This window comes from Caretta caretta, chromosome 2, assembly GCF_965140235.1.
Source record: "Caretta caretta isolate rCarCar2 chromosome 2, rCarCar1.hap1, whole genome shotgun sequence".
NCBI lineage: Eukaryota > Metazoa > Chordata > Testudines > Cheloniidae > Caretta > Caretta caretta.
The window spans coordinates 247,424,204-247,448,137 of NC_134207.1; the positions used below are offsets into that span (position 1 = coordinate 247,424,204).

Sequence of the window (23,934 nt, forward strand, 5' to 3'; positions counted from 1 at the left end):
AAAGATAATGGATGTGAAGCTACACGTACTGCCGTTGTGTCAGCTTCACATATACAGCAGCATGCTCCCAATGAAGGTGCTGCAGCCAACTCCTGCCCCAGGCTGTCAGTTATGTCACAACGGTGATAAGGATTCTGATGTAATTACTATTTGTAAGTATATTTTCAAGAATCTCTCTGTTAGTGACTAACTGGCATAAGCACATGCAAACAGTTCCATTGCGATTGTAGTCGGAGTCGCCATGCAGTTATGATTTGTTCTGAGAAAGAAGAGTATGTCACCTAATTAAAGAAAAGCTGCCTGCTCCAAGATCCCTTCCAATTCATCTTTGGCATTTCAATGACTGACAAACAGGCAAAACTATATTTGTTTAAGGATTATTGAAAACTGGGCATGGTATTTTGTCTCTGCAAATACTGCAGTAATATCTGCGGCTTGAACAAAAGGGCTTGCTGAAAAGCCCTAAACGCAGAAAAACTCCCCAGTTTAAGCTCGGGGGGGGACATTTGGTTTTATTGAACTGAAGATTGCTGAAGATTTTTTTAAAAATCTGTGACTATGTGAGCAGTGGGTTGATTTTCTTATTGGAAAGGTTATTAAGAAGCACACAGAGTATAAATCATCTGAGAGGTGTGCCCTTGAAAACAGCCTTTAAAAATCTTGCATAATTAGAAATACTCAGAATGATCCACTATATTTCTTCTTAGTGAGGAAAGTCACTTTGATATTTTGAGGGTCTGAAATGTAACACTGCGTTTCCGCTGAATAATAATTTTATTTGGAAAAGCTGTATTTGAAGCAAGCACTTTGTTACAGTTCGGAACACAGCTACTTTCATGCACCTATAGTAGATTATGTAGAAAAAGCTCCTTCAGAAATGAACATTGCTATTGATATTTTTACTGCCACTCAGACCAGAATCACTTCCTGCAATTTTCCTATAAGTAATCCTGTAGATGTTTAATTACCAGAGAACTGAGCTGGTTACTAAAACCAAGTGTACTATAAATATGTGATAGTCAAAACAGGGATTATACAAGCAAGAGGCTTCTCCCAAATATTTGTCATTTGAATATAGTCCTCATGAAAGTTAATGGACTGACTGCCCTCAAGCATGAGCTCCTCTTCTTAGCTACAGAAAATAGTGCAGCACAAGTTATAGCAATGCAAACTTCCAACCAGTATGCCTCTTCTATGATCTGAGACAGAGATGGGAGTGCTCAGGGCCCTAGTGCAGAAGTCCATCCCTAATCAGGACAACACGCAACTTTAGGCACCTATTGACTTCAGTGGGACTTAAGCAGGTGCTTATAGTAATGGTGCTCTGCTGAATAGGAATAGACTTAAGCTTTGCTGAACTGGGGCCTCACTTGAGAGCATAGTTCAATCTGTGCTTTTTCCATCTGTGGGATCTGTGCGGAGACTGCCAGTCAGGGTGCAAATTAGTGCTGATTTTTGTAATGTGGACTTGGGAGTAGGTCAGCAGCATCAGTCACTGAACAGCCATCAGATGGTAATTTGGTCGCTGCTATCAAGGCATTGATCTGAATCCATGACCAATAGCGGAAAAGTTCTTTCCCTCATTATGCTTCCATTGCAACCCCATGACGATCCAGTTCCCATTCCCAAGCATTTTGAAAAGGAAACGCCAAGCTTTCCATTCTTTTGTTAGCAAGGAGAACCGTTACCTCAAGGACATGAAAATAGTGAAGCATCTTTTTTCATGGACAGGCAAGTGTCTACCGGGAGGTGTCTGACCAATTTAAGGACATAATCCAGTCCTTATAAAATGTAATGGAAAGCTAATGGAAGCTAAATCGGGCCACAAGTTAGACTGGCATAGAGACACTAAGCCTGCAAAACATGAGATCGTCTGAGAGCCATTTTTAAGACTGAATAGACTAACTAGCTTGATAGTTCTCATAGGGGGCTGGCACAGTCAAGAGCTGCCTTCCCCATTGAAACTTGCCTGCTAGGTGAGTAGGTCCATTATCTGGTCTCTCTCTCCTCCATGGCACAGGATATAGGTGATATTCTGAAAGCACCTTAGTTCTGGGATAATAAACTTACACTCTGTCTTCACATTTCAGGCACCGGTGCTGCTCTGAATTTTTTCCCTCATTCTTTTAGTTGCTTTCTCCCTTCTTTCTGTGTATTTAGATATTTAAGATATAAATATCTTAAAGTCAAGATCTGCCTTGGGTGATCCACAAATCTTATTGCCTTTTTAATGCTATTGCTGGATTGTCCTTGGGTGAGTGGGAATCTTGTCAGGCAGAATGAGCACAACAATGGGACTTGGGAAACCCTGAGTTCTAATCCCAGCTCTTCCTTTAAGTAACTCTGTGGTCTTTGGCAAGTAACTTCACTTTTCTGCCTCAGTCTCCCAGTGTAGATAATTATATTGAGCTACCTCTCAGAATCATTGTGAGAATTAGTGAATGTTTATACAATGCTTTGAACACAAAGGGCTGATCTGATCACGCTGATACCATGTTTTCCATTGATGTAATTCCACTCACTTCATAGACTTAGTCATCCCTAACAAGGGTGTCAGCGAGATCAGAATTAGCCATATACATCTTTGTAAAGATGCTACAGGTTGGTATTTAATGCAAATAATAATCATGACTATCTCATTATTTATTATAGGAACTCGCTCGCCTGTTTTTGTAAATAAGACCCATGTAATCCACTTATGATATGCATACTGGTGATATTTCAGTCTTGCGGAGCATATGTTGTTTTTCTGTTTTCTCTTTCCTTTTCAAACAAACATATAGGGTGGGAGGTCTGGAAGGAGGGTATAAAAGAAAATGTCATATATTGAGAACGACACTGAGATCTTGCAAATGTTTCAGTCTGGAAGGAAGAGTTGCTGTCTAATATTTTTTACTCTGCTTGGAAGCCAATTCTTAATTCAGTACTGTTAACTGAACTCTCTATTTCCTAAGCTTGCATTATTAATTTTGCATTGCAATAAGATATGCATTCAGAGAGTCAGATAGTCCCTTCCTTTAAAAGTGACATTATTTGCAGAAATGACCACACTTTTTTTTCCCCCAATGAAGCTATGCAAATCTGATAGACTAAACTAAATGTTTCATAAAACCAATGACTGTTTAAATTGTGGGACTAAATTGTTTGTATATAAATATTACCTTTTATATTCCATTTGAGTTTTATGTAGATGAACACATTACTTTAATGACCTGCATTTATAGAGGGAGAGAGGGAAAGTCTCACTCTGAAATCCTCAGCAGCCAGATGGCTGCCTTTTCTTGCATGAGATTAAAAGATGTTTCTCATTCACAGCCCTGCTTCTGAAGCAAATTAATATAGCCAGCTAAATTGCTTGTGTTTTTGGAATAAAATTTAAAGAGAACTTTTTAAAGCAATTGGTGTCACAGGTTTCTTGAGCAGATTGCTCTCCAGGTACAGCATGCTGGTTTTAAACATTCCGTAATTAATGGAAAGTATTCCGTGTTAATTGACTGCTTCAGGAAAGGGAAATATAATGACTCCTTATTAATCATGAAAAGAGATATACAGCACAGAGGCACCGCAATAATTGCACTAACGGTTGAGAAATGTTAATTAATGAAAAGAACAATGATGTAAGAAATTAGCTACATAATGCTTGCTGCTGATGGAGATTGTGCTTTAAACACATTATTTAGCATGGTAACCACTGGATGTTGCCTCAAATAGCAGACACCTCTAAACTTTTTTTCATTCGGCCCTGGATCTCCAAATGTTGTCAGTGTTTTAGCTTTTTTAGCCAAAATGCACTCCCTAAAAGTACATTTTTTAAAAGAGTTTCTAATTTGAGCTCAGTACTGCCCAGAACGGGGTGAAAAGCTTTGAACTACTTTAAGTGTCACTTAAGTTCAGGAAAACATGTTTGTGTTAATTTAGGAACGGAAAATATTTCTTATTAAACTGGCACTGAGCGAGACAGAATCTGAGGTTTGCAAGTGAAGATAACCATATCTTGAAATCTCTTTTTTCCCCTTTTTCTCCTTTCTGCTTTTTATCTAATTATATACCCTATAGAGAATTTAGAATTTGGATTCAGTCTTATTTGTAACTAGCTTTATATAAAAGAATTGTACATATTAAAATGCAGAGCAGCTCTTTCAACTAATCTAATAGCCGTTATAAGGAGCTTAAAATCATTAGCAGTTGCAAGGCCCTAAGGTTTTCATCGTCATTCTTTATATCTGTATTGAGAGCATCAAGGCAAGGCACACTCAGTCTGAATATATCAGAGCTCATCGAATTATTTGTTATGAATAAATTACCTAACAAATGTAGCCCTTTTTTCGGTTCAGGAATACACTTTAATTTTTTTTAAGGTATTTGCTATTCATAATTGCATGGCAAAGTCTGTGCCAGCAAATGTTAGTTAGTTAGTTAGTCTGTGGTGTTTGCAGCAAACGGGTCATAACAACCATGTGGTGTGGCAGTTGGTCATCTGTGAAACATGGCATCATGTCTGCCCCATGATTGGACGACCAAAACTTTCTGAAAGAAAAGAAGAGCAAACAACATATGACCAATAGCAAATAATGAATAAGGAACATAAATGCTTTCATTTCCACTCTGAGCTCATTTCTAATGTAAGAACATGGATGTTTTTATCCAGGATAATTTTAAAAATCCACACAAATGTGTGTTAAGAGTAAATACAAAAGAGGCTTCAGATAACATAGCCATTCCAAGGATTGTGCCCAACATGAGCCCTGTAACTCAGACATAACTCCACTAAATCAGCAGAGTTACACCGGACTAATACCAGTGTGAGAGGAGAATCAGTCCTAGTGTTTTCCACTAGTTGGCCAGTGTGAGAAAAACTATGGGCCTGATTCACCCCTAACTAGTTCAGCTTTATCCAGGAACAACTCCACTGAAATCAGTGAGGCTGTACTAACATAAAGCTGAAGTAATACAGTGCTAGCTCAGGCCTAATGAGCTAAATCCTCAGTCTTACTATGCTTGGCACAACTGAGCCGGGGTGCGAGGGATAATTCTAAACCACCTTTCTGCTTCCAATCCAGGGGCCACCGGCTCCACCCCTTTCTGCCCCGACATGTTTCTGACATGCCACGGCACACTCTGATGCTAGAGCAGGAGGACCTTTATGTCAGCCAAAGATCTCTCCACACCGACAGAATCCTCAGCTGTCTATTTAGGGCAGTTTAAGGGGACTTAGCCAAGTAGAGCATCTGACCCTAAATGTTTATCTCTGGAATCAAAATACCAAAGAAGGGAAAAGTCTCCCTCACCCATGTGTTGACATTTTTTTCCTCACAGTCTCTCACAGGTTTGTTTCTGTACCAGTATGTTTGATCACTGCTGTATTTCTTTTCCAGATGGAACGTTCTGGGGTTACAAGGTGCTCTCCTCAGTTACTTCATCGAACCCACATACTTGCACAGCATTATTGTGGGAAGCCTCTGTCACACTGGTCACCTTTCCAGGGTAATGAGCCATAGAATAGAAGACATTGGTCAGCTGCCAGCTTCATACCGTCATAATCAGTTGCTCCTCAGTGGTAAGCAAACACCTGCTTGAAAGACAAATGATCACCTTTCCCATCACTAATTGCGCTGGACGTCAAGAGGAAAGTTAACTTCTTAGCATTTGTTTACACCGTGTGTCCTCCCTGCATCCAAGCTGCATGTTTCCCTCTCATTCTCCTTTGAGCAATAGCAATACCCTGTTCCAGACTACACTGGCTACAGAGGAATGATCCAACTAATGCAGCAGGCTCCCAGGGAAGCAATTTATTCCCAATGATAATCAGTAGGAAGGACTGCTGGTCAATAGGGACTGCCATTATGCATAGCTGGGGTGACCATGTGGGTTACCTGAATATATGCATAAGGGGTCTGATTGGGCACCCACTGAAACCAATAGTAAAGTTCCAATTGACTGCAATAGGCCCAATCCAGCAGGGTGCAGCGTGCCCACAGTTCCCACTGAAATCAAATGGGGTTGAGTGCATTTAGCATCTCACAGGAGTTGCTCAGCGCCTTGAAGGATCAGGCCCTAAACTCTTACAGTGGCCTATTGGTGGCCATGAATGCTACACAGCATTAAATGCTTAAAGTGGAATCAGTACTTTAGCTCTTATAGCCCAATGGACTTCATTCCCCTTGTACTCAACCCTGCCCGCCCAGCCCAGCCCACTCCTGACCCAGGGCCTCCTCAAGCTCCCTCCAGCCCAACTCCCACCTGCTCAGAAACATCTTCCCCCCGACTGAAAATCCTTCCACTTCCTACCTGACATCTCCACAGCTTAGAACCAGCCCCCGCAGCTCAGAGCCCTTTCTCATTTGACACTCCCCGCAGTATATCATCCACACTACACAGTAGTAATATTATTGGTAGGATGTAGCCCCATCAGCCCCCCCATAGCCTAATAAATCCTTATTAGCCAGGGCCTGATCCAAATCCAGTGACATCAATGGAAAAAGTCTCATTGGCCTCAGACAACAGCCAGGATTCCCAACTATTCTGAAGTTACCTTAGGGCCTGATCCTGAGAAGTGTGGACAACATCCTGCAGATTGCTGAGTGCCTTCCATCCATTTGAGGTAACTGAGAGTCGAAGGTCCTCAGCACCTCACAGGATCAGGCCCGTCAATCAGGCTCCTGGAACACTGGAGAACTGTGATTGTTGGCGAGGATGCACTGAGATACCAAGGCAATGACTGTGGCATGTTTAAATGACTTGCCAGGAGTCTCTGCTGACATTGCAACACTGATCTCAATGGAGTGACTTAAAGCTCCTAAGTCACTTCAGTGCTGTTGGATAGTTTATCCTTTATCTATTTCTTATTCCTCTTGCTGAGTTTGCGTCTTTGAGATAAAATTAGCTTTGCTAAGCCTGAAGAAGTGGTAGTTTAGCTGAGGGGGAAATTGGCTGTTTCACTGTGGCTTAGCACATTAGATTGGTACTGCTTGCATGTGTGTTGTCAAGGGTGAGTATGTCAGAGGTAGCTGCTTAGCCTGTTTTCAAACATTTGCTTTATAAATCTTCAGTATAGTTAGACAAATATAGAAGATTGTCTAATACGAATGTATAAGGAATCCCCATACATATTTCATCATTTTGTTTGAGATTACATTAATGGCCCACCTTGAGTATCATACACATTGTAAGGAGAGTGGTCACTTTAGATAAGCTGTTACCAGCAGGAGAGTGGGTTTGTGTGTGTGTGTGTGTGTGTGTGTGTGGCCGGGGGGGGGGGGGTTGAGAAAACCTGGATTTGTGCTGAAAATGGCCCAACTTGATTATCATACACATTGTAAGGAGAGTGATCACTTTAGATAAGCTATCACCAGCAGGAGAGTGGCGTGGGAGGAGGTATTTTTTCATGCTTTGTGTGTATATAAAAAGATCTTCTACACTTTCCACAGTATGCATCCGATGAAGTGAGCTGTAGCTCACGAAAGCTTATGCTCAAATAAATTGGTTAGTCTCTAAGGTGCCACAAGTACTCCTTTTCTTTTTGCGAATACAGACTAACACGGCTGTTACTCTGAAACCTACCATTAATAACTATATAAATCCTGTTTATCAATTACTACACTAGAATGAGAATTGGCCTCTAAAGTGATTTCCATATAGAGTATCAGTGCATTCTCCCTTTAGTGGGGAAAATTTATCCCTGTGCAGAAGGCCATCACACACTTAAGCCAACTAAGTCCTCAAAATAGGGTTTAAGTGGGACTTACATAGTTCATAGGTCTTGTGCTGAACCTCTGCACAGGGGTGAATTTCATCCATTGTGACCATAATGAACTTATTTCATATGTTATTACATCAGTTTTACATAATCATAACTCCACTGATTGCATCAGTGTACATGAGATAAGAATCAAGCCCATTTTCTAATAAGTCTCACTGGAAGTTTCCTATGTAGAAAGAAACCCCACACAGGTTGAAAAGTGATTAAAAATGATAAGATGCTAACAAGGGTGACAAGCACAGCCAGCCCAGATGATACTCACAAGGGTTTGGCTTTATACTATAAACACAGTGGGCCAGAGCCTCAGCAGGTGTAAAGCAGCATAACTGGCCCAGTGTACATTTATGTTTGTGAGCGAATCTCACATTTCCAGGATGGTAAAGCTGCATCTGTCACTTGTAAAAACTGTGTTTGTCTCACAGGACTTGGTTTCTTCTTTCACTGAGAGTTGTCTTTGTTTGGGAAAGCTTTCTCTTTGCCTTCATGCTGTCTGTGAATTTCCTGTAGACTGGGAGCAGTAGTGGGTGGAATCTGTCTCTCCAGATGATTTGATCTGTATTGCTTTAGTTAAGAAAAACTTTTGATACTGTGGAGCCAAGTGTCAGAAATACTACAGAGCCAGTGTCAATCCAGATTAAATGTAGATTGTTGTGATTTATGTTATGTGCTTCACAGCTCTAAAACTGTGACTTCCTCAAATGAGAGGTTTCGAGGACAAAGTATTCAGTGAAACTAATGGCTAATGAAATGAGTGACTAGAAAAAGGCACATGGAATGCATTGAAACCCATAACAATCTCAAACCGGGCAGCTTCTAACTTCAGGATTCCAATTAGAGATCAAACTAATTAGGGATTAAAAATTATTGGTCTCCTTTGTTTATGAGGATACCAAGCATTTTTGTTATCTCTTTTATGCTTTAAGATAGACCATTTTAGTGAAGAAAAGAGTTAAGGTCCTGGTAGCTGAGGATAACTGAGATCATTCCTTGCTATCACAATAGAAAACGTCTGTTTGATTTTTATTGCACATCAATTCCACACAAGTGAAATTCCATTGACTTCAGTGGCATTACTCTTGATTTATACCATGTGACTGAAAGCAGAATAAGGCCTAGCATTAGGGGTTTTTTGTTTCTATTTCTTTCTAAGATCTAACCTGTTATAAAGGGTTTTCTTACTATTGTTTGATTGAGGGGGAGGGGCTGAGGGGGAATCCTAACTCATGATATTTAAATGCTTGGGGTTGGCAATGCTGTATATCCCATTAAGTAAAACAATGTAGGACTGCACTGTGCCATCAGCTACACTTTTGCAACTCCTATGACTCTAATGGGGTGGAACCAGATGTGATTCAGGGCACAATTTGGCCAACTATGTTTCAAAGACTTTAATATTAATGAGCTGGAGGGGATGCCCTTGATCCACAGGAGCCCCTTGTTAAAATTCTCTGACCCTATCCCTTCCCCCAAACTTGGGCCCGGCTGCAGGGGGGAAAGAACAGAAGCCTGCTGTGTGCTTGGTATTCTTCTCATCCCCTGAGCAGGTGGGTCAGGAGGAATAGGGAGTAGGGAGAGTCTTGGCTTCACCCACACTAGCTGGTTCGAAGGGAGGAATATTCTACACCCAGTAAATGGCTGTAGCAAATGACCCTCTCCCAGTCAAGTGAGGAGCAGGAAAGAAAGTGTGATTCTCTGAGTCACAATTCCTTCTTGGGGCTCCTCCATATCCGAGCACTGAGCAATGGCTCAATATAACCCTAAAGAAAGGATTGGAATGATTTCCACGTCTCTGGTCAAGTTCACCCTCTCTCTGGATATGGCTGAATTATCCTGCCAGAAAAGACTTCTGTCTGGAGCGCAGAAAAATACCTCTGGAGATCATTTTTTCCCCTCTCTACAAATAAGATCCCCAACTTTTTCCACTCCCCCATAATGTATACCACAGGCAGAGAGGAAACATTTATGTGGGATTAAATTATCCACTGTGCAAAACTTTGAGTTATTAGCTAAATAACACTCTGGCCTATGCGTCCCTCAGTCACTGTAGATGTTCTCAGGTATGCAGGTGGGGCAAATCAAGCCATTTATTCCTTTCTGCATGGATCTGGAGATCACCAGATCACCACCCTTGTTACCCACCTGATACTGTTAACTGACACTGTAACAGGACTAGGTGAAGAGGTGATGTCTAAATCTGGGCACGGGGGCTAAATTTTATCCGTATGATTGGCAGACATACATTGACATGTGCTATTGCCTTCATACAGCCTTTAGGTTTATGGGCTGTTCATCAGTAATATCAGGTTTTTTCCCCTAGTTTCTGTTTTCAATTGTGCTGTTTTATGCACTGGTTATTGCAGAGCTTCAACTATTGTTTAATGTCAGCTTGGTTTTGGCTTCTGTGGGTTTCTATGATCCATTCCCCTATTGTAGACCACTCTCTATTGGCACTGATTGCCTGGGGTTGATCTGTATTCTTTTTTATTGTTTAAGGGATTTATTGTAATGTATGTATGCAAAGCTCCTGTTAATTCAAATCACATTTTTGTTTTCCTCTGGTCATTGATTTTGCTGCATCTGTGTTTATTCTATGACCTGTGGCTTTTTGCTAGGCAGGAGCTGGCTGAGCATTTGCTGCCATATTTTTGGCACTCAGTCCATTAAGCTTTTTGGTAATATCTTCTCAGAGACTGGTGTGTAAGTGTCAAATACCAGATTCTGATCAGTTTGCATTTTGTTCTGTATGGAGGTAAATGAATAGCACCATGGAGTTCTCTGATATTCAGGACTTTAGCAAAAAGATGTTTTTATTCTACTGCTTAGGTGAATTGGATTTTGAGATGCAGACTCATCAGTTAGCTCAGAAAAAAACTGCAATTGGTATTAATGTGACATGAAAGTGATTGCGAACCCAGTGTGTGATTATGACTCAATTTTAGTCTTTCTTAAGCCGCCTTTGCGCTGTAACTAGGATCGTTCAGTCATCTTGGTCATTCCTCTAATGCTGTCCATGCCAAGAAGCCACAAATACTGAATAGCTGTATCTAGTGTGACCACTTTCATTGTATTATTTTGTTTTTTAATGGCCTCATTTCTTTCCCTCTGCATGCTCAGTCTCCCTTTTCTCTAGCAGACACTTTCTTTCCATGTAGAGAGAACCATGCTGGACAATATTTGGAGCAGAGAGTGAGCAGCTCTCTATGACATTAATTCATGTCCTGCTGAGAGGCACATAGCTGGGGGGTGGGAACTGTTTTAAGTGGCAGAACTGGCGCTGCTTCCAATGTTACAAGTGCTGGAAGCATTTTCACGCAGGAGGACTCCAACACTATTATTGTACTGGCAATGTGGTCCAGTGAGTAGGATCCCAGTGTGGATTTTGTTCCCCACTGGGCTTGCTGAATGACCTTTGGCGCTAAGGCCTTTCCAAAGTGGCCGCTGATCTGTGTGCCCCCATTTTTGGAGGCCCAACTTGAGACACCTTGGGATTGATTGTTTAGAAGTACTGCCCACCCACAAGCTGAGCTGCAGTTAGTGGGAGCTCCTGGAGTGCAGCATATCTGAAAAGCAGGCTCTCAGTGTCTCAAGCTCAGAACCCAGAAATTAGTGGACAGTTTTGAAAGTATTGGCTTTAATAGTTATGTGCCTCAGTTTCCCCAGCTGTAAAATGAGGATAGTGATTCCTTTCCTCCCTTGTAAAATACTCTGATAGTAATGGCTGAAAAGTGCTAAGATATAAATTTAAAGTGACTGTGACCAGGGTCCCAGTGGAGACCAGCTGTGGTCACTCAATTAGGGTGAACTGCAAAAATGGGGCAGACAATCCCCAAAAAGCTGGTGGATATTCCAATACCTAGATTTACCCAGCCAGCATAAAAGAGCTTCTTTATTACCTTACTGGTTACTCAGAAGTCCAAACAATACAGTTCCCTCAAAGTGATCCAGCCTCAGGCCTCCATCCAGTACCTAAGTCAAATGTGATGAAGATTCCTGAAAATCTTATTTCATCATATAAAAGAAAAGGTACTACTAATCCCAAAGGATCGGACACATTACCTCCCAGGTTACTGAATATTTCGGTTCTTACCCAAATACATGATACAGTCAATTCTTATTAACTAAACTAATATTTATTAAAAAACAAAAAAGAGAGAGTAGGGTTAAAAGATCATTATACATACAGACATGTGTTCAGTTCATTGAGGTTCAGATTCATAGCAGAGATGGTGAGCTTTGTAACTGCAAAGAGTTCTTTCAGAAATAGTTCATAGATTATAGTCCAATGTCCAAATGTCATATTCAGGGCGTACCAGCATAGCTGGGACCTCAGTCTTGTGACTCAAACTTCCCCCGATGAAGCTTAAGCAGATCTGAGATGACAGAATCAGGACCCGAGGACCTTTTATACAATTTCATGTCCTCGTTGACAAGTTGGGAGTTCCTCGGGGAACAAAAGGTAATTAGGATGACTTTGAAGGAGGTCCATCACTGGCACTTAGCTATAGAATTAATATAAGGCAATTTGCTTGTTCCTCCACCATTCACAGATTATTTGCTATACATTTCAAAGAAAGATGAATACAGAGATATCTCCTGTTTACAATTCATTTAAATGCTAAGATGTTCTTTTGATCTCTGAATTATCGGAATACAGCAAAGACAGGGACTGTTGACTACATTGTCGACCGGACTCATACATATGTAAATACATAAAAACACAAACATTATCTCCCCACTTGTCTTTTGAGGGTTATTTATTTTGCAGGATGATTTCTGGCTATGCATCACAGTGACATTCATTGTTGTAATCTATCAAAAATAATAAATGGAGTTTTCCAAAAAGCTGTAAAAACAATGCATCATTGTTTGTACTCACTATTGTAGCCTGACACTCATGTGGGAAGGGCAGATTGTCTGTTAGCCAGGCTTCAGTTTGGAAACAGAGAGTCATTCCTGGACTCCAATCCATGCCTATTGCCAAGGTAACCCCTGCCCAGTAGGACAATCCACTTCAGCCCAACCACCAGGCTGGCCTCCTCTAGCCAGGTTTGTGGGGTTAGTTTTATCTATGGCAGATCAATGAAAAAGAGAACAAGTGAATCCAAACATATTGCCAAGTCCCTACATTTCCAAATATCCTTCAGGCAACCATCTCTTTTCCAGGTGGGGTATCACTATCAGACCCAGAAGTTGGAGCGCTGCACCTAAAAGTCACTATTGAGCATCCTGGTCCTAAGCTCTCTTCATGCCATTTATATTGTGCTGGAAAATAAACCCAGCACCTTCCTTACTCCTCTTATCTCCTTGGGCTGACTCTGCTGCTGATCTATTCCTGGCTCCTTGTGCCTCAAGGCACAAGAGAACAAGATGCAGAAGTTGCCATGAGGAGGGAGCTAAGCTACTTTGTCACCTCTAATGTTGTCTGGTCACAAAGATCTCCAGTATAAAGCAAACAAACACCCAGACACAGTGTGGCCACAAGAGTCTGTGCACTGATGCTAGTAGGAAACCTGTAGTCATACATGGTGGGACAAGGATGAGTTGTCTAGGACAGAAGCAGTAGCTTCTAGACAAGTACAATGGTAACCCATATGACTTGCACACTCACCACAGGATAGCCATGTGCCATCCACCGAGAACTTGGAATGCCTGAGATACATTCAAAGATAGGGCAAAATCTTGTGTCTGCAGTAGTGACCATCCCCCATGCCAGGGGTATAACAGTAGTCAGTGGAGTGACAGGAGTGTTGACCTTTGTTACCCTGCCCACATTATGTGTTTGGGGCAAAGGCCTGTGAATTCAAAGTTAGTGCTGTGAGCCTGGGAAAGGGTTGTGATGACTGTCCCTTAGGCGGCTTCTTATTAAGGTGTTTGTACATATTATGTATCTGTATGACCGATGGTATTTAGAAGGCCCCTATCAACTTGGGGTCTAAGTGCCAAAGGAAAGATCTCTTCCTTTCCATGGTAAATGCCAACTTGAGAGACACGCATTTTGTTAACACAGCAAGAAGTCCTTGTGGCACCTTAGAGACTAAAAAACTTATTTGGGCATAAGCTATCGTGGGCTAAAACCCCATATTTTGTTGTTATGTCACATTTTTATTGCCCTGCCAACCAGAGGCCCCAGTTGGGATCTCAATGTGCTACTTACTGGACAAACTCAGTCCCCACCCGGAGGAGCTCTTAAGAAGAGATGTGTTTATTGGGGCTGCCTGTTAGTTCTTTTTAAAAATTGTGTTTTACATTGAAGCCAGTTAAAGGAAGCCTCGTTCACTCAGCTGTTATAACGCTGCTCACTGCCATGAATTACTATGTAATTGCATTCCCCATCCTAAACATAAGGTCTGTCTGCCAAGAAAAAGAATCTACAGGAATGGCTGAATTATTCCATCCTCGTATGCCCTAAAGAGGTGGCGGTTAAGAGACAATAATAACAATATCAGAGTACACAGTAGGTATATGTTTGCACAGAGATATTTCAGCAAACAAAGGCCCACGTTTGCTGGCTGTGAAAGTTTGGGGCCATTGATATTAATGCTCTTCTGCCCTTCTGTTTGTCCCTTGACAGGAGTGAGTAATGCTGAGGGACGGCAACCAGGAAAATCTCCCAGTTTCAGTGTGAACTGGATAGTGGGTAACACGGACCCCGAGGTTATTAATGCCACAACGGGAAAGAGGACCTGCGGGGGCTCTTCACGGCTCTGCAAGCACACGTTTTATGTTCGCTGGGCAAAGCTTTATGGAAAGGTAGGCCTTGTAAACTACTGGGGGTACAGCCTCAGAGTCAGCCATGTGACTGCTGGAAGCTTCCCAACCATGGATCTGACGTGGTATAGCATTTCAGCCTTGCTGTGAGGGAGAACTCAGAGCTCTGCTTTCTTGCTCCTCAGGGCTGGAGCATCTGTGAACAGAGACTGTGCCTTTGTCCCTAGGACAGGTTGATCCCTTGATCCCTACTCTATAGCTACCCTCTTTGACAGTCTAAGTGTAATGATGACAGCCTCCAAGGAGCCCCAGTATTCCTCGTTAGTGGAGACTGAAAGCTGAGGGAAATCCTCGGGAGTCATGTACACTTGAGATGGCATTAGCTGGAGTGGACAGGAGCACAGAGAGACCTAGCAGCTGAAATAGCACCCCAAGTTGTACTGCAATAATCCAGGCAGTTTTCAAAGGGAAGTGCCCACCTTGGTCATTCTGGATAGTGGAACGCTCCATTTTCAAATTTGTAATACAAAAATAGGACACTGTGTTCCTGATTTGGGTGCACATAAATTGGCTGTTTGGTTTCCTGTGTTCCATCCTGAGTACCCACATTTGAAAACTGGGCTCTGATTGTGACTGTTGTTTAATATTGGTAAATACCTCTTATGCCATTTCAAATTCTTACAAGTGACATACCCGATCCTGCAAGATTCGGAGTGCCCAGAACTCCCACTAAACTCCACAGCAGTTATATTTAATGGAATTAAAGCCACAGGTTTCCCTCAGTTAAAATGGCCACTATTCCTCCATACCCTGGTTGCCCCTAGCAAAGCTGGCCACCCTTTCCCATTGTTTTGTCAATACAGCAATTGGTAAAGGATCCCCTGAATGACTCCCTCTGATTTCTCTCTTCCCCTGGAGGATGCTCTCCAGGAATCCTTTTGTACCTGGGAAACTGCACAATCTGTGTAGGATCACCAGATAGGCACTAAGCTGTGGCTATTTCTGCTTGCTCCTTCCTCATCTTGTCCCTCTTCTTTGAGTCAACCTTGCTCTTCTCTTCGAAGGAGTTGCTAGAGGAAGAGCAGGAGCTGGATTCAAAGAGCTGAGAGCTAAGGTCCACACTTCCAGGCGAGAAGACAAAGGAAACTGAAAGGCTTAAGGGGGATGCTGCCTTTATATATCCTTTGCCTCCTTGCTTCCTAGTCGTTATAGCACTGATTGCCAAGAATCATCCTGCCGTTCTCTGCAGGATGGGAGAAGATGGGGACAATCAGCAGCCACAACCACTGGGAAGATATGTGGTGAAGGGGAAGTGTTGTTCCTTTTTCTTATAGCCTCTTCTTAGTTGCTTTTCCTTTATATCCCTTTGGTTTGTAAATTACACTCATTTTGCATGCAATCCCCACAACCACCCCACTATATGAAGGTGTAAAGCCTCACTGTGTGGGTGTGAATTCCCACTCCACAAAACAGCAGAAGTACTGTGAATGCTGTAGGTCTCTGGAGCTCTGATTGCAAACAGAAGCTGGGTAGGGAGAAGGAAGGAAATCCTGGACCAAGTTCCTATGGCAAGGTCTCTTGGGAAGATGAAGGGATAGCTGGGGCATCAGCTGGGCAGGAACAGTGGCTGTCACAGCTGCTGCTACAGGAACACAGCAGGCTGAGAGCTAGCTCTGGGCTGGAGCACAGGTCCAGAGAGCAGTCTGGGTATGTGGCCCTGGTGAGTCTGCACTGCGATACACATGAGAATCAGCCAAAGCCCAAAGGGAAGGAGGCCCTGGATCAGTGACTGAGGGACGGTGTGGGGTGGATGCATGGTGTCCTTTGTGTCCCCATGGGCGAGCAGCCTAGGCTGTATGTTGCTGTGGCCAATAGAGAGGGAGAGCAGGGAGCAGTACTGCCAGAACCCATGGGTGAGGGGTTCACCGGTGAATCTGATCTAGGGGCAGCTGAGACCCAGCAGAGAAGTCCAGGCCAACACTGGGACTATAGCAGTTGGTGCCATAGGTGGCAGGGGCCCAGACTCAGCACTCTGAGCTTTCACTATAGAGAGGGGGGGGGGCAGTTTGCACTTTGAATTGGTTTATTGATGAGCAAGATGCCTGTTGCTGATAAAGCTCTGTGTTTGTGCTGATAATGGCACTGCAGTGTCCCCTAGGCAAATCCCTGCCTCCCCAAAGGCAGCAGGAGGAGCCCCTTAAACTAATGCAAGGAGCAGGAGTCTGGAACACACTACTAGCAACGGGAGCCGTAACTTGGCACACTACTTTGCCACTTCCACCTGTTTTCTGGTCAACACACACCTGGCCTGTAACTTGCACCAGTATTTAGATCCTTTGCTGAATTTGGCTGAATATACCAATAAAACCATTAACCTCCCACTAAATTGAACGAGTAACATTGGCCCAGAGATTTCCATCTGAGCTCAGCCTGCTCACTCCAGCCTGCATTTTAGTCTCTCTCCCCGGGGTGTATGCTCCTGGAGGTTGTGCTTTGATGGGGAGTTTTTCTTACAGGATGTAATTTCGCTGGTTGTAAGCACTAGACGTTCACCTGTAGGCCTGCTCTAAGGCGTTTTCTAGACCTTGATTATTTTCATATAATGTCAAAGACTCACTATTGGCTTGACTGTGGTAAGACTTCGGCAGATCGGAGAAGGTCGTAGATTTAGTCCTTCTGAAACACAAAAGTGCTTTCTTCTTGTTTGTGTGCTCAGGGTGATTGTTGGGCTGCAGACATGTGTCTTTGTCTCTTAAGACAGTTTCTGTCAGATGCTTCAGGTTTTACTTCAGAACGTTCACTTGTGTTGAACTAGCCATGTTCCCTCTCAACAAGATAGCTTCTCAGCTATACATTCTGGCATAAATCCCCGAAGCTTGATTACTGTCCTATCCTATGCAAGTTTCGCAGCATCTTTTATTATAACAGATTTAAAGGAAGGGGGGAGGAGGGTCCTCCTCGTATTGTCTCTTGGTATTAGTTTGACTGGCTCAAGCTCTGAACTGCTCCGTTTCCTTTATTGAAACCAACCACGTCCTCTTCTTTTCGGATTCTCATAAAGGGTGGGGGTTTTTTTCCTCCGCTAAGCACCCTAACTGACAAGCAGATTTTTCTTTGCAAAAACACCAAGTGATTTGCAGGTTTATATTTGCTGCTGGTTTTACCCACTTCAGGAAGGCAAAAACTGTTTTCCTTTTTTTGCATTTGCTCCACATTTTCAAGATAGGAACAATGTCTTGTGCCTTATACCTTCAGTGTTTTGTTGTTGCAAATCAAAGGCAAACAGAGAAAGCCCAGAGATAGTTTGTTGCTTAGGAAATGTAGAGGGGAAGATTATATGGCTGTTGAAGTCTCCTGTTTCTGCTAGCTTGTTGATTTGCTTTTTTATTTTTTTCCCTCTCCTCTGATTTTGTTCTGCAGCTGAGCACACGAATGCCAAGCCATGGAGACATGCCATCAATGTACAGTGAGGCTAAACTGGTGGCTCAGACGTACCAGGCTGTCAAGCAGCAGCTGTTTAAAGCATTTCAGAAAGCAGGTCTGGGCACCTGGGTGAAGAAACCCCCAGAGCAAGATCAGTTTTTACTAACTGTATAAATCATTCGACACCTTTACTACATGACCGGATCACATCAACTGGAGATAAGGATAGGCAGGATGTGTGGGCTGATAGAATGGATGCAGTTCAATATTTAATAACAACCTCCATGAGAATATTTTCTTTTAATTCTGTATTGGAAATACATAAACATAAGCTGTATTCGATTAATGCACTGAACTTGACTTTAGGAAACTGCTTTTTCGTACTGATCCCCTTACACAGATCTACATGCCCAGATTATAAAAAGTTTCTCACAAAGACACTGCTGTTCATTGTTTGTAGTACACAGGATTATTATTATTTATTCAGGAAGCAGCTGCATTTCAGACTTCAGCAGGCCATGCATCTGACTTAAAATACAGTTTGATCCAATGCTCAGTTTGTAATGAAAGAGGTGCCGGGGCTCAAGCAATTAGGTGCCAGGGCTTAAGCCATTTTTTTTACTTTCATAACTGACCCGGCAAGTCCTGAGATGCTCGGGCAATGAGCTGCCAAGCCTAGAGATGCCGGGGCTCAGCCCTGGCACAAATTAAGCACTGAGTTTATCTTCCCCCAACACCATCAGAGCAATAATGTTGCTGAATGATGGAAGATACTTTAGTAAGTGAATAAATGAAAATACCTTCATACCCACAGCATGACAGGGAGTCACAGGACAAGCATATTTATCCACAAAAAGGAGTTGCGTATCCTCTATGCAAAAATCGTTCAGTCAGCTGCTTAATTTTGACTACAGGGATTCTTTTAAACCGTGTTTCCTGGTTTCAGATCTGAGCATAGTGCTAGGAGTCAGGATTTCCTGAGTTCTAAACCTGGCTCTGACACTGACTCCTTTTGTGTCCTTGGGAAAATCACTTAGGACCAAACTTTCACCCACGGTCCGAAGTTTTTGGTGCCTCATCTTTTGGAAGCTGCAAACTACACAGAGTTAGGGCCTGATTTTTCAGAGGTGCTGAAGCCCACAATTCCAGGTGTAGTCAATGGGAGCTGAGGGTCCTCTGCACCTCTGAAAAATCGACTATTGAGTGTCTGATGTTGGATACCCACAAAAATCTCAGATACCGAAAATTAGAGACCACTTTTGAAATTTGGTCCTTTGCTGCCTCAATTATTCCGTCTGTCAAATGGGGATAATAATATTTATCTGCCCCATGTGGAGCTTGTGATGATAAATTATTTAATTAATGGTTGGTTGTAAAGTACTGTCACACTTATATTGAGTAGTACTTTAGGCTGTAGATAGTCCCACTGAAACCATACAATGGACATGACTACCCCCAGAGTAAGGATTTACTCAACATGCGAAAGGTAGGCTTGCCAGTTTTGGTCTGATATATGCCTGGAGGTTTCATCATATGACGTAATCTTTAATTAAAGATTAATCTTTAATTCCTGGAGACTCCTAAAGGGTTTTCAGATTCTGGTCTTATGTAAGTACTAAATAATCTTATTAAATTGACCACACATTCATTTGCAGTCTGAAATGCAGATCGTTTTGTATTACAAGAAGAATAGCTTTTATCTGCTAAATCATATCTTCAAAAGGAAGGACTGAGTCTGTTATTATTGATCTATGAATCATTTCATGTCATCAGAATGTAAGGAAAACAAAGGCATGGGAGATCTAAACTTCCATAGTCCAACTACAGAACTAACTGTCAGACACACTGTATTTCTTTTTTGTTTTTTTTTTTGTTTGTTTGTTTTTTAAATGACAGGATTTGCAGGTATATAACAACATTTCTTTTTATTCCAGTGATTCTCTTTAAATCTGTATATAACATCCTGCCATTGATTTGTGATAATTGTCTAGGTATTTCCTCAGAACAGTCAAGATGAGTTACTTTTCAAACAAACACCTAGCTCATATTTTTCCATGTAATTTCCTTTACACAGGAAACTGTTCCTATCAATAAAGGTAGATGCTCTTTGTATAGCGTTTATCATGTTTGGAGAGCCATATGCCGTAAATACATTGTTATTGATGCCCACAATAGACTAGCTACAGTATTTTGATGAGATCTTATTTTTAGATTATAAACTACAAGATGTAGCTATCGTGTCTTGTATAAAAATTATTGTGATAAATTAGACTTTTTAAATTAGATAAAGCAGAGCTCTCCCCTTATGGAAACCTTTCCAATAAAATAATACATTCCATATTAACTACCAAAAAAGTCCTTAGAGTAGCTATATTTAATAACCTGAAATTGTTTCAATAAGTTAGGGGCAAGAAGATATTTTGTGGTAACCACTTTGTTAATATGACCCATTCCAGGGTTACCTTTAACGTTTCCAAATAACGTTAAACTCCTGCTGGAGATTCCATCTGCACTTCTGAATGTCGAACATTCCCGTGTGTTACCTTCCCATCTGGCTTTGGCCCTAGCTCCTGCTGGTGTTGATAGAAGATGTCCCCATTGACATCAAGGAGAGCAGGATCAGGCCCAGAGCCTGCCAGCTTTGTGTCAGTGCAGAGGGGGCCACTTTGTGAAGGTAGCAGGGTACAGGTCTGTGTAGTGAGTTACACACAGAGCTTGTGGCTGCTCCGTAAGCAGGTATGAATGAGGGAAGGGTGGGCAAAGGGAGTCCCCTCACCCCCGTGTATCGGCTCCTCCAGGGCCAGGCCCCAACTACACAGTCGCTGCACTTGACAAAGCATAGGATCTGCTCCCTCCTTTAGTCCCAAGGGCTCAATCCACCACAATGGGGGGTTGGGCCAGGGCCCTGCCCCAGCTTGACATGGGGCTGGTGTGTAGATGGGCTCATGCAGCACACCTTGAAGGTATATAGCCCCCAGTGTCCCAGGTAGCTCAGGGAAGAATTCTAGCACCCTGAGACAGAATTTCCCTCCACCCCTTCCTCTGAGCTGAGCACTTTTGCACGATGGGGTCAGTGCATTAGCAAGGTTAAAATCCGGCCGCCAGCATTTGAAAGGGCCCAGTTCTGTTGAGTCTGACTTCCCCAGCATGAAGAATACTGGGGCTCTGTCATTTAAATTGACCCCCTCCTCATGAAGGGTACTGGGGACTCCTTCTTGAACTACTGGGTCTCTCTACATTAATTAACCCAACCTAGCCACACGAGAGACATCAAGGCTTCTTCTTAAACCACCTGGGTTCAGCCCCAGCATGTTTCCAACCTTATGGATGCGTAAGAGCTGCAGGGGCTGGCGTCAGAGCTAACATGATAACAAACTGAAGGATCTGGCTATTTTAAGGCTGACAAGACAGGTGGGGTGGACTGATCTAGCCTTTGCTGCAGCAAATAAATTTTAAAAATCCTGGATTCGATTGCCAGACCTAATCTAGGCAGTGAGGACTGAACTTGAACCCCATTATAAGCAGGCGTATGATAGGTCCATTGAAGGCAGTGGAGTCGCACCTGCTTACACCGTGGTTGAATCTGGCCCAAGCTGGCTACCGTTCCTCATTATATGCATCAATGCAGTATGCACTGCATCCCAGCAGCACAAATTACCGACCTGCAGTATTTCCTGAAGCAAAGGAAAACTTTCTCAATCGTAATTCTTACATGACGATTATGTACATAACGCGCATGAGTGAATGGCAATACTGTACTAATGGCTGTACATTTGTAATATTTGTAAAAAAAGACAACAAAAGAAAATAAATCTGAATTTACATATGTGAATTTGCTGCTCAGTTCTGTAAATTGCACTTCAGTGATACCTGATAAGTGAATGTTTCTGTTAAGTGAATAAAACACCGAGTAAAATTGTTTCTTTATTGTTTGGTTGTTATTTTTCACTGTGGCCTAGAAATCATATTCTCTTTATTTATTCAATAGTCAATATATTCTCCCTTTGACATGCCCAATTACAGTGCTTCATGGGAGCTAAATGGTTGTATTGAGAGATTATCCATCCTGGGTGTATTTGGATTCTGTTCTGAAAGTGATGGGAACAATCTTGCACTGGGAGAAGGATGAACTGAATCAATCTCTAATGTTAACCATTCTAGGTTACAACTGGGGCTACTGTTTTAATCACAGCTGTGTCACCATATCACGGCAAGACTGTCAGTGTCTGCATTATAAAACTTTTATTTTGTCCACGGACTTAACTATCTTGTTCACCAATAAACATGTCTAAAGTGTCCTTTGCCAGAGTAGCTAGGTGCTGAATGGGATTGTAAGAAACAGTGAAAATTGTCCAGAGAGACATTCTTGATCCTGCTGTTCAGTACAAGTGTGAAATCTAACATATACAGAAGTGCAAGGAGTGATTTCCCCTCCTGCAAAACTTGGAGGGGGCAGAGGGTCATTTTTGATTCACAGGAATGCAAAATTCCCCAGAGGCTAGTGATTTCAGACACTTTTGCATAGCTAGTCCTTTGCCACAAAGGCATCTTTCTTTTTAAGCCAGGATTTTGCTGGTGGTATAACTGTGTTTTGGGGCATGTAGGTAGGAATGATGGCTATAGTGGAACACTTTCAGAGTCAAGTTTTTGCCACAGTACCAAGTCGCTGAGGGTCAAGTCTAAACTCCTAACTCAGGCAAAACTCCTACTGGAGTCAGAGTTTTGCCTGTGTAACGAAAAAGTCCAGACTCTCAGTAGTTATAAGTCTTAGGTCTTGTCTACATAGAAAAGTTGCACTGTTGTAACTGGTATCGGTATAGTTAAAGAAATACCACTCCCCTAGCGTGGATGCAATTATATCGGTATCGAAGTGCTTGTACCAATACAGTTTATTCCCATATAGGAAGTGGAATAAGCTATGCTGGTAAAAGGGCCTTTCACACACTTATAACTGCATCCACACTAGGTGTTGTGTTGGTTGTGACACTTTCTCAGGGTGTCCAGAACCATAGGTCACTGTAACCTCCCCTGCCTCAGCAAGAGAGAGATTTCCTGGGACTAACTGGCTAACAGCTCCCTGTCACACCAGTCTGTTACCCACCCCCAACAAACTGCTCAGTACTCTGCCAGTCCTTACTTTGCCTTGAATGTAACACTTGGTGCACCCCAGTTCTGGTGAACCTTGGAAGGGCATTTGCCTGGAACAGCCAGCCCCTGCCACCAGTCGCTCACAGAAATTATCAAGTTTGCTATCTCCAAAAAGAGACTGCACACACCAGCTTGTTTGATTTAACTAAGAATTCACACTTGGCTCAATATTACAGGATTGAGCTCTACTTATGATAAAAGAAAGTGGCATTTATTCACAAAGATAACGATTTAAGTGATATTAAACTAGACACTGGAAACAAAACAAAAAAATAAAATGTTTCTAAGAGACTAAACATAACTTTAGCAGGCTAAAATCTTTGTCTTTCCTACAGCAACCTCTCAGTGTCACCAGCTCCCAGGGCCAGGATCCAGCTTTCATTGATGCAAAGTGCTGTCCTTTCTGCTCCCTCATGGATGGACCACCAAAGTTCTTTTTTTCCCCCCTCCTTACAGTCCAGTAAACCTTTGAAATGTATCCTTTTGAATACTGCATGCAGATCTGGTCACCCTGGTCTCAAAAAAGATATACTGGAATTGGAAAAGGTACAGAAAAGGGCAATAAAAATTATGATGGGTAGGGAACAGCTTCTATATGAGGAGAGATTAATAAGACTGGAGCTTTTGAGCTTGGAAAAGAGACAGCTAAGGGGGGATAGGACCGAGGTCTATAAAATCATGACTGGTGTGGAGGAAGTAAATAAGGAAGTGTCATTTACTCCTCAGAACACACAAACTAGGGGTCACCAAATGAAATTAATAGGTAGCAGGTTTAAAACAAACAAAAGGAAGTATTTTTTTCACACAACACTACGTTAACCTGTGGAACTCTTTGCCAGAGGATGCTGTGAAGGCTGAGACTATAACAGAGTTCTAAAAAGAATAGGTTCATGGGG

The 23,934-nt window shown here is 42.3% G+C and overlaps 1 protein-coding gene across 3 annotated transcripts in view; it reads left to right on the forward strand.

Annotated features, from left to right (window-relative positions):
* Window positions 1–21,811, forward strand: part of ADARB2 (adenosine deaminase RNA specific B2 (inactive)) — a 427,450-nt gene extending 405,639 nt beyond the window's left edge. For all 3 annotated transcript variants that reach the window (XM_048837675.2, XM_048837673.2, XM_048837674.2), the window contains 3 exons: window positions 5,376–5,557; window positions 14,331–14,509; window positions 17,888–21,811. In XM_048837675.2, coding sequence (XP_048693632.1) covers window positions 5,376–5,557; window positions 14,331–14,509; window positions 17,888–18,064 — 538 coding nt within the window. In that variant the 3' untranslated portion in view covers window positions 18,065–21,811. The remainder of the gene's footprint in view (window positions 1–5,375; window positions 5,558–14,330; window positions 14,510–17,887) is intronic.
* The last annotated feature ends 2,123 nt before the right edge of the window (window positions 21,812–23,934 follow it).